Below are 13,762 nucleotides of genomic sequence, written 5' to 3' on the forward strand. Positions count from 1 at the left end.
CTAGCAGTTCATTTCCTTTTTTCTTGCTTAATAAACAACAAAATCCCACAAAACTTGAAATGTGTAACCAGACACTGGCTCTTTTAAGTGCTGCCGAAATGAACAAACTTATTTTACAGATACAAATAAATGGACAAGGGTATGCTTCAAGCTACCACGAACAATAAATAGGATAACAGCTTCCATCTTTGAAGGAATACTACACACCAGGAAAGTGTCTCTTACTTACAAAACGGTTACTCAATATATCACTTTTAGAAGGCAAAGACGTTTCCTGAAGAGCAATTAATCATATTAAATTGTCAGGAACAATCCATGGGAATGTGGAATCTCTCTGGTGGGCTGCCTTAGTAATCAGCAGATGAGGAGGTTGACACTGTCCAATTGCATAATTATGTTCTGTAAATATTTCACCATGTCTTATTGTCAGGAAACATAGCCCATAGTTATCATTAGCTTTAGCAGCATTGCAGCCCATGATTGCTGCATGCAGCTGAGCCTAAAAGCAGTGCAAATGGGAATATTGAGAGGACCAGAAGGACAATGCACTCTGAGGAGCTGGAATTTCCTTTTAAAGGAGTCAAGGTACAACCTGCTCTCTTTCATCCCCAGCCCCATGTCATGCTTAAATTAAGCATGAGCATAAATCTGCTGAATAGAGGCAGGTTGCTGGATTTCAGTCTAAGGTGCCACATGAGCTTACTGCCCACTGAAGTCTAAAGAAGAATTCTCAAAGACTTCAGATTGCTTTGGATTTCAGGCACTTGACAAGCAGCTAATCCTGCTTGTCATCCTGGCAATACAGAGTTTTGTGGCGGATGGATTAAGAATCCCAGGTGTATTCATATATAACAATTAGTAACTAGGTGTGTGATCCTAAGGGGACTTTCATCTTCTGTATTCAAGCTTGAACTATTATATATTGCTGAATGCTGGACCTGCAAAAATGTGGATCTGCACTGCAGCGGTTCACTTGTGCTTATTCTTTTAAAACATGATGGTTACCATATCTCCTGAAAAGATTAGTTAAAAAAAAAACTCAGAAAGCATCATTACTCTAGCATTTGATGCTAGATAAGACCTATAGAATCAGTAAACATAATTAGGGAGCAATCCTATGGCCGCTAGACAGCGGCTAGACAGCCATAGGATATCTGGTTTTCCGGGAACCGACCTCCCCCCACTTCCGCACTGCCTCAGAGGCAGCACGGAACAGCCCTGTCCTCCGTGCTCCCAAGAGGAGTGTGGAGCGGCTGAAAAGGGGCGTGGCTGGGGGCGTTCTGGGGCGGGAGGAAATGCCTGTACAATACAGCCAATGTGTCATACAGCAGCCTCCTCCCCTGCTCTGCCCTCCCACAGATAGACAGTGGCAATCGGTTGTCTAGCCAAAAATGCAGGGCAGGAGAAGCGCAGAGGGAACGATCCCCTCCATGCTTCTCCTGCCCTGCATTGGATAGATGGTTGCCTCTGAATTCGGAGGCAGTCGCCTCTCTGAATATGATTGTGCCCTTAATTTTCCACAAGGGGTTTGTTAATATTTTATTTGAAAACATTTGACATTTTTGAAAATCTTCCCTTAAGCCCCCCCTCTTTCTTTTCATTTATTTTGAATTAGAAGACCATTTCATTGTTTTCCAAATGTTGATAAAAACTTGAGAAACTGTAGAATTTCATCAGAACACATTGGCTGAGATCTAAACACTCTAGTACGTGAGAAAAATGTACTTTTATCTGCATGGGGAGGGGCAATATTTCCTGCTGGTGGCAGTCCTTTCCACCTGATAGGATACCCTTCCAGAGGGCCACCCAATCATAGGGGTGGGGGTGCTTCCAGAGTGCAGAGGACTTCCAAGGGGAGGGCAGAGATGAAAAGCATTTTTCACACATTCTGCTTCTCTTTCCAGTTTGAGGCAAAAGGCAACCAAATATCCAATAACATTTAAAACTGTATTTCCTTCATAAATGAAAACAATGTGCTATAACCAAATTCCTTTGAGAGAAGCATTTTTTAAAGTCACATTGCAGCTGGTTCATACTGGAACTGCTTTTCAGAGCTCAGGCATGGCCTTGAGATTTTGTAGCACTCAAAGGCTGCCACTACAAAAAAACAACGAACATTTTTAGAGACCGAAGTCAGCATATCATTACATTAAGAAAACTTTAAAGGGACCAAATATCATTAAATAATTATAAATATTTCTTTAAAATTATATGACAATTCATTTTTTGAAAAAAAAAAAAAACCTCGATTTTTACATATTTATAACTTAATAAAATTAAACAAGATAGCCAAACACACATACTACCGATACTGTTTTGGTTTGAGTAAGATATATTGCCATTATCATTTGCTTTTTTGCATAAGGAATTAGGTTTCAGGGGGTTTCCCCCCAATATTTTTTTGGCTAACGCAGGCAAAAATAATCACATAAATGCATAACACAAAATAAACAAGGTTGTCTTGGTACCTTGTAGGATGCTCTTTCAGCACAAAATAAGCCATGCATCTTAAAAGTTCTATCTTTTGTCTGCTGCAAGGTTTGGATAAGATGGCTGAAGACTTACTGTGAGCTGGTATAAATGGAAATGTTTTTTTCTATATGCACAAACACAAGTAGTGAATTGCACTGGGCATGCATAGGGATCCTGTATATTGTATGATTGCAACTGTACCTGAAGTTCAAGGTGTTTTTGATTATTTTGAAAAACAGATAAAGCACAAGCTTTGTCTTGATAATTGGCAGGAGTCCATTTCTCCTCTCTTGGCAAAAGAACTTGCTAATTATTTTATTTTTTACAAGAGTCTAGACTGAATGTGTGTGTGTGTGTGTGTCTATGTCTCTCTGTGTTGGAATCATTATAAAACTCAGACAAATGCTCCCAACAGGAAAATTTAATATGCTTTGATCCACACTGGCTGGAACTATGATGCAGAAGTTCATTCACATGTTGTATCTATATAATTAGCTGTTAACATCCCAGCTACACAGTTGCACATATCAACACAATCTGTTAAAAAAAAAAAAAAAACCCAAACAGGCACTTTATAATTAGCTGACAATTGTTTGTTTTTGGCTCACAGACTTTAGGCCATGCAGATAAAATTTCAGTATGGCCTCCAAACAGACTCATCCATTCTGCCACTAGAATTCAAGACTGTTGGGGAGCTGCTGTGGCTTCCATCAGCCTCTACACCATCATTCTGGTTAGGCAAGTTAGGGTTTAATAATGTGCTGCCGTTGGATGTGGTAGTACAGGGAGGAAGCATTCTGGAGGGGGAGCGGTCTCCCCCCGGCACCATGGGGAACTGGTATGATCCTGACGATGTGCCATAGTAGAGATATGGAGTGCTGCTGGTCTGGAATGGTCCACTTTGGTTTTGGGAAGAGCCTGGGTAAGGTGGTGGTAAGTAGGTGTGGTAATGAGTGGTGGCTGACATACCCAATGACATGCCTGAGGTGACTGGCGGTGTATAAGTAAAGGTAGCTGGATAGTGCATTCGTGGGTTGGAGAAGCGGCTCTCAGTGAGGGATGAAATGCTTGTAAACTGCCTGGGATCTGAAAATGGGCCCAGCTCTGAAGCACCTAAAAAATTATAACAAAAGATGGGGGAAAATTCTGTAAATATCCATTTTTTTCTTAAAAGTGATGATATAACTTAAACCCATTCCTTTTGTTCCCCAAAAGAACAGCAAGTCATTCTATATAAACACTGCAAGGAACAACACCCTATATAAACAATATAACCTGTGAGAGTCCACTATGACCAAATACAGGTGCTCTGCTAATATCATGGATATTTTTTTTTCTGAAATCCATTGCACTCCTACTTTTGATCATAAATCACACAAACCCCAATATTAATCAATGAGAAATCTTTAAAAATTTGAATTGGCCCCTGCTAGAGCAAAAGCTATGAAAGCTGTCCATTTGACACTCAGTTTTTCACCAGTACATGCAGCCAGTCTTCTGCTGCTATAAACCTCAACTGCCTCACAGTATTTTTTGTAGAGACACACATGGCACTGCATTTGGCATCCTCCCATCTTAGCATTTGATATGCAGGATACGAAGTATTTCTAATCTAGTTTCTGTGCTGGAATTTGAGCATGGATTGGTAGAATAATTTTGCTTCACTTGAAATCAATGGCTGGAAAACAAAGTGTAATGGATTCTATCATGAGGGGTGGAAAACATCCATGAAATACTTAATGTGATACAATGTACTGAAGTAACATGCAGATACAGTGCTTCCCATCGCTTAGCCATGGTTAAAGGATCAGGAATGAGCCAAGAGATTTGCGCCCTCTCCACTCTCATGCATATTCTCCGTTTCATCCTTGGCCATAATTTGTCCCCAACATTAAACATGGTTAACGCTAGCCAGATTGTGGCAATCTAGAGTTTTCAAACAAAGTTTGAATCTGGTAAAAAAGTTAGGAGCACTCTGGTTTAATCTTGGTTAAGACTGAGCCAACATAATGATGAACTCTGGTCAAGAGGGGGAGGGCTGGGGAGCAAGCAAATAAGAGGGAGAACGTAGGGAGGGGGAATGTATGGTACTTGATCCATTCCTGATCTCTTCTACCCTGGGCCAATGCAAGAAAAAAACAGAAAAGGACAGGATAGGATGAAAAGTGTTCCAAGAGAACTCTAAATATAGGTGCAGAATGTATAAAATCATTGTCTAGTATTTATAGAAAGAGCCTAGAAGGAGATTATAAGAATTATGAACTCAAATAGTTTATCTTTAAACTCTTAATCAAAGATGGTAACTTTACAGAATTCTTAGGATTATTTAGATTCATTCGCCTATTTTCTCACCACCACAATTAAATACATTGTATGTAAAAGCCAATCTAGAGCTTTGCAAGATGTGAGACTATCTCAAAACCCAGCAGTCAAGCTTTGCAGATAGCAGGGCTGGACTTCTGATTAGTCAAAATATTTTCCCAATGGACCATTCAAATATTGATCAAATAATCACTCCTGCATTCACTGCCAGATAATACCATGATGCTTGCTTGCTTGCTTGCTTGCTTGCTTGCTTTCTTTTTCTTTCTTTCTTTCTTTCTTTCTTTCTTTCTTTCTTTCTTTCTTTCTTAAAGGCAGACCCCAGCTACACAAGTGTATTCTTGGTAGAGTGGCCAGGTATCCTACTTTACAGAGGACAGTCTTCTATTTTGGAGAGCTGGCGGAGGACAGCCCTTTGTATCAAGGTATCCTCTCTTTGGAGAGATGTCCAGTCCTAGTCTGGTTTAATGTCAAAGAGCCATAAGGCAGGAGAGCAACAGAGGCCTTGAAGCTGCCCATCAACAATTAGCACCTGGACAAGTGGACTGAGCAGGCACACAGGTCACCTAGTCAGTCTTCTCCACTATCGTGAGATGCATTGAATTTCTATTTAAATTATAGTTATTGTTTCTAAATTTGTGTCTATAATATGAACTTACATATGCAAATTGTTGTCCTTTTTTGTGATACATCTCTTTTTTGGCAATGCGTAAATGGCCACCCTAATTCTTGGCTTCATGGAATATTTGACTGTGGTCAAATAAGAAGTGGTCATTCAACTCAATTATTTTGCCAGTTAACTTGTCAGTGACCCAGCTCTAGTAAGCTTCTCACCCAGCAGGAATTATGGCTTCCTATACAGAGAACAGAGCATGCAGAACCGTCAACTTAAGGAGGAAACTCAGCCAACCACTATCTCTTTATTTGCCCTTAATGTGGCAATTCATGGGAGCAGGGGGTAGGCTCCACTGCCAGTGTTCTAGCTAGTGCAGGAGTGCAAAAAGGCTTTGCAGGGTTCACTCAATGCCCTGCCCCTAGCAGGGTGTGTGTGTGTGGGCTGGGCTGGGCTGCATGGTTCATCAGGTGGCTTCAGATTAGATAGCAGTTGCCCATTCTAAATTTTGTGTCTGCCCCTTTATGCTGGAGGCAGGGAACAGAAGAATAGATTGGGGGGGGGGCGGTGTCAGAGGGAAACTTAGTATTGGGTGGGAGGGGGGATAAATTGCTGGGGAATTGGATTGACTGAAGTGAGAAATAAAATTTCAGTTGGAAAATTAATTCAATAAATTTGGTGAGAATCTATTTGGTGGAGAATTGGATGGGAAATCAATTTGGGGAAGATATGGGAGGAAAACTAGTGTCTGGGGATACGTTAATTGAAAATGAACTGATTTGGATGAGGGTGGTTGGGCCTCAGAACCCACCTCTATCTTAAACTCAGTAGTTGCTTTGGGCAGGTTATTTGTCTCTCAGCCTCACTAATTTGTTTTTCCTAAAATAGATGTTGGTGCAGCAAAGTGGTCCTTGCAAGTGCTGGTCCATATCTGGATTGGGGCCCCACATGCCCTGCACACTAACCCTGGAATAAATAAAGAGTAGAAGGGGAGTTTCACGTTATGTAATTAATGTAATATGCAGTTTAACCCTTAGACCAACGCCTACTTGTTCTGAAATGTCAAGTGAAGTTGATATACAATTCTAGTTTCCTCATCCTTGAACCTGATACTAATACCCAACTTGTACCATTTGCAAGAACACTTTTATCAGCAGGCAACCTTCTTTTTCCTTCCATCCTTCCTCCCTATTGAACAACAGCCAGAGGCAATACCACCCAGAGACAAAGTTGTTATTTTAGAATCCTAGAATGTTGCTTCCCTCCTAATACTGTGGAAATGGACTAATATGTATTAGGCAATTTAAAGTTATTGTATAATTTCCACAGAGGTAGAAAAGATTAATTGTGATCCTCTTTCTGCTTACACTATAAGGATTGTTAAATTATTAATATAAGGAAAAGAACAACAGTGACTCTTTTCTGCATCTGTGGAAATTATACAGCAACTACAGCCCAAGGATCTGCCCCTGAACATCGATATAATGTGTGCTTTGCATGCAGAAGGTCAGTCCCTGGTATCTCCAGTTAAAAGGATTGGGTAACATATGATGAGAAAGACCTTCTGTCTAAGATCCACTGCCAATCGCAGCAGACCACACTGGGCTAGACGGACAAATAGTCTGGCCTGGTATAAGGCAGCTTCTCATGTTCCTAACCTTACATTTTCCAACCATTCCATTAGCAATGTCCAGGGGTGAATGCCAATCTTTATGTAGCCAAAATGGCACCATCCACAAACAATTCCACACACAAGAGGGAAGTAGTAGCAGACTTCAGGAAACTTTAAGGTTTGCAAGTAAAAAAAAAGCCTTGAGGAAAAAACTCTAAGAGACACCACCACACACATAGGCACAAATGCTATTTTTTATTATTTTTTTAAAAATAGCATTATTTAATTATTTTTTAAATTTATATATTTTAAATTGTTTTATTGTGTGCTGTTTGGTTTTAATTGTTGTGAACTGCCCAGAGAGCTTCGGCTATTGGGCGGTATAGAAACAAAATAAATAAATAAATAAATAAATACCGCTAGTGGCTGCATGCGGGGGGGGGGGGGCATTATGGCTGGGGATATCTCTGCCACATGAACATCAGGGATATCCTTGTTGAAAGGTTTCCCTTATAGATATTGTCCCTTTATACCTTCCACTTATACAGATACAGGTAAAAAATGAGCCAGGTCCAAAGCATGTATACAAAGGTTAATTTGGGATGTACGGCTCATTCATGCCAATAGGAACCTTTCTCCTAATGTAAATACCAGCTGTGGAGGCCCTCCAATCTGGATCAGTATTGTGGCAGAAGCAAAGATTAAAGCCGCCTTCCCACCTGCCATGGTTCTGAGCCAGAGCAGGGTCTTGCGTCCTGGCAGCTGGAACTCACTTTAAAAACACACATTCACACAACTAGTAATTGCATGAATAATTTCACATCTAGTTTGGCCCTTATGTAGAGAATGCACATTGCATTCACAAAACCCTTCTGATAATTGTGAAGGGATTTTTAAAAAATCCTAATATTACCAAGTGTAGCGCAAAGGCTGAATAACAAACTCCTGTGCCATTTGCCTACACTAAATTCCACCTGCCTGGATAGTTGATGACATGATGCTTCAAGAAAATAAAAGACACAATGTTATTCTGAGCAAACTACCAACACAATCCTACACATGTCTATTCAGAAGTAAGCCCCGCTGGATTCAATGGGATTTACTGATAGACAAGTGTGTATAGGACAGCAGCCTTAATTAACTCGTTTAGCTTACTGCAATGCATTATACATAGGGCTGCCTTTGAAAATGGTCCGGAAACTTCAGCTGGTCCAAAATTAGGGATGGCGGAGAATTCTGCACGGACCCCAAAGAGTCCGTGGTGGAACGGAGCACTTACCTCCACCTCCTTCCGGAATCCAGTCTGAGCCGGCTCCTCCGCGCGGCAATCCCGCAGAGCTGGCCTCTGGCTCTGCATCGCTGGCGATACAGACGGCTGCCATTGCCATGCCATATCGCTGGCTAAGTGAGGGCTAACTCTGGACACAAATGGCGTAGTGGACACCATTTGCGGCTGTAAAGCTGTTAGATTAACCTAATTGCAACCATTTATGGCTAGCCTATCGTGTGAAAAAACAGAGACGGAAATGGCGTAGTGGATGCCATTTGCGGCCGTAAAGCTGTTAGATTAACCTAAATGCAGCCGTAGATGGCTGCATTTAGGTTATTCTAACAACTTTACGGCCGCAAATGTCGTCCACTATGCCATTTCAGTCCAGAGTTAGCCTTCACTCAGCCAGCGATACAGCACGGCAATGGCGGCCAGCTGTATTGCCGGTGGCTGGCTCTGCGGGATCGTCGCGGAGTGGAGCTGGCTCGTCTATTGGGGAGGGATGGGAAATTAGTGGTGGTGGAGGGGGAAGGGGAGAGAACACAATGGAGTATTCTGGAAGAGAGTATGGCTCACCAGCTGGAACCCTGAACTGGCTGAAGCACTCCACTCAGCAACATTTTATTGTAGGTCTCACTCGTTATATACTAGTTTACTGTTAGCACTTTTTTTCTTTTTCTTTTACTAACCCTTCATCCTTCCCCCGAAATTGGTTGCTTTCTATACTGATCTCAGCACAGATTTTTAAAAATCTTTTTGTCTTTTCAGCTTTCCACATTTCCTCACTGTACTAGTGCTTCCCGTTGCTTGGTCCCAATCTTTCAAACACTTGGCATGCAAACACAATCCTTGGCCCTTCCCATGAAAAGGGCTCTGTGATATTAGTGAATATATTACTCATACAAAGTATTTGTTTTGCAAACCGTCTTCCTTGCTAATGACTAATTCTTACAGTGATATTTTATCAGGTTCAATGGAAAAGATTAATTTGGGATCACTAACAGTGTTTTGATAGAATCACTTTAAAGAAGCATGACAGCATTTTGCCTAGTCTATACATCACCAACCATGTTCCTCATTCCTGTCCATCTGCACACTACCAAGAAAGAAATGGAAATGTACAACTTTAATGCACTTTTTCTTCCCTCTGTACAACATAAATGGCCCAGCAATACTCATCTCATCCCAGTATCCCAAGCATTTCTATCTAAGCAAGTACAGTTGATCTTTAGTAGGTTGCCTAAAAAAATCTCACTACTATTTCAGATTGCCCATAACAACATATATTTACAGCAGCCTTGCAAACCAGCTCACAAATGTTGCTAGCAGAGGAGGAGAGCTGCGTTTGTGTGCTGAGCATGAAGGAAGGGGCTTGGTTTAAATGCTGGGCACAGAGGAGGAGTGGAACACTCCACCCCACTCCTTTCTGCCAGTCCCCTCACCCGCTACCAGGCTAGTGCTTAATTTAAAGGCTGATTTACAGAGTAATCCTATTCTCAGGTTATGCCTGATGGATAAGGAGAGGATGCAAGGACATGCACACACACAGGTAAGATACAGGCTGCCTTTACACTTAAGAAACCCCCCACAGTCCTCCTGTTCTGGAGCCTTTTGTGGGCTCCCAGGTAGCAACCATGTGACTGGTGAGAGGGGAAGCTTTTAATTTTCAAGGTCCCATAGAACTTAATGAAACAGTGCCATCTACTGGCTGTTTTAATCACGTAACATTCCGAGTTAAAAAGGTGATTCATTGGTTCTGGATCTTTTTGAGATGAAATAACCAGGAAATACCATTGGATGTGCCTTGGAGGTTAATGACATCATGCAAAGGACCCGCAAAGTTCAGTGAGTGAGCAATATCAATAGCAGGATAAAAGCTCCATGTGAAGGAGCCCACAGAGGGGAAGCTGATAACTTGAAGTTATCAGGTCAAACAACCTCCATCTCACCCTGAGCACTCCCAAGTATACAGCATGCCAACCCCTACCACTGACATGTGGCCTCCAGTGTAGCTTCCCAGACTCCGTTCACACACACACACACACACACACACACCATTCACAAATACATCCCATTCACTCAGTTGAGAACTGGGAAAGGAGAGGAAGGAGTGAAGCAGATGGAGGTGCACTCTTCGAGCCAGTGGCTCAGTTGGGGTCCACCCTCCTGCCCCTCTCCCTTCTCTGAAGTGGCAGTGGCTTAGGGAGCCCTTCACAGGCCACAAGGGGAGGCCTGGCAGGACAAATTTGACCTGTGAGCTGGAGATTCCCCATACATGTTCTGTGGCATGCTCAGTCATATCAGGCATTATACCACTTGTGCTCTAGTTGACCCCGCTGGCTCTGCTCTGCTCTACTCTGCTCTACTCCGTACCTGGGGGCTAGGGCCCTTCAAGACAGGGTGAAAGGACACTAGGGAGCAACTTTGACAACTGCCCTGGTAAATCACCAATTCCAAACAACCATCAGAACCTCAGCAGAGTTGCCTCTAGCTCCTCCTCTATATTCTGCCAACAGTACTCTGGAATCCAATGTGCTCCATAATCCTTGGGACGGACGGATGGACGGACACACACACACACACACACACACACATCTTAATAGCCCACTATAGGCCCACCTACCTCACACAGCCAGTAACACACACCAAGTTGCTTTGGTCCTCCACAGCCAAATAATAGAGGAAAGCTTATTTATTTATTTACTTACTTACTTAATTTTTATTAACCTGTCATTCATCAGCAGCAGGGTTGAGACAGAGGAACTAAAAGATGTTGAACCCACATCACAAGAAGAACCAGTACAGTGTCATATACATGGATGGATGGTGCTAAATAAATAAATAAATCATAACCTCTCTTGACCTCCTTCTCCTTTTGTCCCAACTCCTCCAAACATCATATCACCCTACCAGATACTGAGCCTGCACTGAGGCTCCAAAGCCACAGCCATTTCCTCCCCATGATAAACACATCTTCTCAGCCCTCCCAACAATTCAACTGAATTCTCCATGCTTCATAGAATCATAAAATAGTAGGGCTGGAAGGGGCCTATAAGACCATCAAGCCCAACACCCTGCTCAATGCAGGAATCCAAGCCAGAGCATCCCTGACAGGTGGCTGTCCAGCTCATCTCGAATGCCTCCAGTGTGGGAGAGCCCACCACCTACCTAGGTAATTGATTCCACTGCCGTATTGCTCTAACAGTCAGGAATTTTCTCTTGATGTTCAGCCAGAATCTGGCTTCCTGTAACTTGAGCTGTGTCCTGCATTCTGGGATGATTGAGAAGAGATGCTGGCCTTCCTCTCTGTGACAACCTCTCGAGTACTTGAAGAGCACTAGCATATCTCCCCTCAGTCTTCTCTTCTCAAGGCTAAACATGCCCAGTTCTTTCAGTCTCTCTTCATAGGGCTTTGTTTCCAGTCCCCTGATCTGAACCAGGTGTTCGTTGACATCCTCTGAACCCTCTCCAGCTTGTCTGCATCCTTCTTAAAGTATGGTGCCCAGAACTGGACACAGTACTCCAGATGAGGCCTGACCAGTGCTGAGTAGAGGGGAACTAGTACTTCCCGGGATTTGGAAGCTATGCTTCTATTAATGCAGCCCAAAAGAGCATTGGCCTTTTTTGCAGCCACATCATATTGTTGGCTCATATTCAGCTTGTGATCGACAACAATTCCAAGATCCTTCTCGCTTGTAGTGTTGTTGAGCCATGGCCCACGTATCCCCCATCTTGTAACTGTGAATTTGGTTTCTTTTTCCTAGGTGCAGAACTTGGCATTTATCCCTATTAACTTTCATTCTGTTGTTTTCTGCCCAGCACTCCAGTCTATCAAGATCACTTTGAATTTTGTTTCTGTCTTCGAAAGTATTAGCTATCCCACCCAATTTTGTGTCATCTGCAAATTTGATCAGCATTCCCTGCACCTCCTCCTCTGAGTCATTAATAAAAATGTTGAAGAGCACTGGGCCCAGGACTGAGCCCTGGGGTACCCTGCTCGTTCCCTCTCCCCAGCTTAAGAAGATTCCATTGCTAAGCACTCTTTGAGTCCGATCCTGTAGCCAACTGTGGATCCACCTGATAGTTGTTTCATCTAGCCCACTTTGAGCTAGTTTGCTAAGCAGGATATCATGGGGCACTTTGTTGAAAGCTTTGCTGAAGTCGAAGTATATTATGTCCACAGCATTCCCACAGTCCACAAGGGAGGTTACCTGATCCAAAAATGAGCTCAGATTCATCTGGCAGGATTTGTTCTTGACAAATCCATGTTGGGTTCAAGTAATCACTGCATTGTTTTCAAGGTGCTTACAGACTGATTGCTTTATCATCTGCTCCAGAATTTTCCCAGGGATTGATGTCAGACTGACTGGTCTGTAGTTCCCAGGTTCCCCCTTTTTGCCCTTTTTGAAGATAGGGACAACATTAGCCCTCCTCCAATCATCTGGCACTTTACGCGTCCTCCATGATTTCTCAAAGAGTGGTTCTTCTGCCAGTTCCTTTATTACTCTAGGGTGCAGTTCATGTAGCCCTGGAGATTTGAACTCATTCAAAGTACTTAGGTGTTCCTTGACCATATGCCATCGATCTCAAGCTGCAATCTTGCCCCTTCAGCCTGTACTTCATCTTTGCCAGGGGGGTCATAGACCCTTTTTCTGGAGAAGACTGAGCCAAAGTAGGAATTGAACACTTCTGCCTTTTCTTTGTCATCTGTTATCATTTTGCCAGCCTTATTTAATAGCTGAACCACCATTTCTTTCCTCTGTCTTTTACTATGCACATAGCTGAAGAAAGCTTTTTTGTTGCTTTAAGCATCCCTCACTAACCTCAGCTCATTCTCCGCTTTAGCCTTCCTGATGCCGTCCCTGCAATTCTGTGCTACCTGCCTCTACTCTTCCTTTGTTGCTTGGCCTTCTCCCCACTTCCTATATGTGTACTTCTTTGTTTTCAGGTCATCTCTAAGCTTTTTATGAAGCTACATCGGCTTCTTCTGTTGTCTTCCACCTTTTTTTCTTGTTGGAACTGTTTGTAATGGTGCCTTTAGAATTTCCTTTTTTAAAAACTCCCACCCATCTTGGACTCCTTTTCTCGTTAGAGTCGCTTGCTTCCTTTAGAACCAAGAACTCAAGAACACTCGGCTTTTGCTTCCTTTAGAACCAAGAACTCAAATATAACATGTTCACTTTCCCCCAGAGTTCCTGTAACTGCTACTTTATCCACTAAGTCATCTCTGTTGGTTTGGATCAAGTCAAGGATAGCCAATCCTGTAGTTCCTTCCTCTACTTTCTATAGGAGGAAGTTATCCGCCACACAAGTCAGGAATTTCCTGGAGGGGCCATGTTTTGCAGAATTTGTCTCCCAACAAATATCCAGGAAATTGAAGTCCCCCATTACTACTGTATCATGCTTCCTTGAAATACTGGCAATTTGCTTTTCAAAAGTTTCATCCTCATCTTCTCCTTGATTGGGTGGCCGT

At 42.6% G+C, this 13,762-nt stretch overlaps 1 protein-coding gene across 2 annotated transcripts in view; it reads right to left on the reverse strand.

Moving 5' to 3' along the window:
- Positions 1-1,470: 1,470 nt before the first annotated feature.
- Positions 1,471-13,762, reverse strand: part of RUNX2 (RUNX family transcription factor 2) — a 158,203-nt gene continuing 145,911 nt past the window's right edge. For both annotated transcript variants that reach the window (XM_084822242.1, XM_084822233.1), the window contains one exon: positions 1,471-3,585. In XM_084822242.1, coding sequence (XP_084678368.1) covers positions 3,107-3,585 — 479 coding nt within the window. In that variant the 3' untranslated portion in view covers positions 1,471-3,106. The remainder of the gene's footprint in view (positions 3,586-13,762) is intronic.

Source organism: Heloderma suspectum, chromosome 1, assembly GCF_057233095.1.
Source record: "Heloderma suspectum isolate Gila_16-S chromosome 1, 16-S_ref, whole genome shotgun sequence".
NCBI lineage: Eukaryota > Metazoa > Chordata > Lepidosauria > Squamata > Helodermatidae > Heloderma > Heloderma suspectum.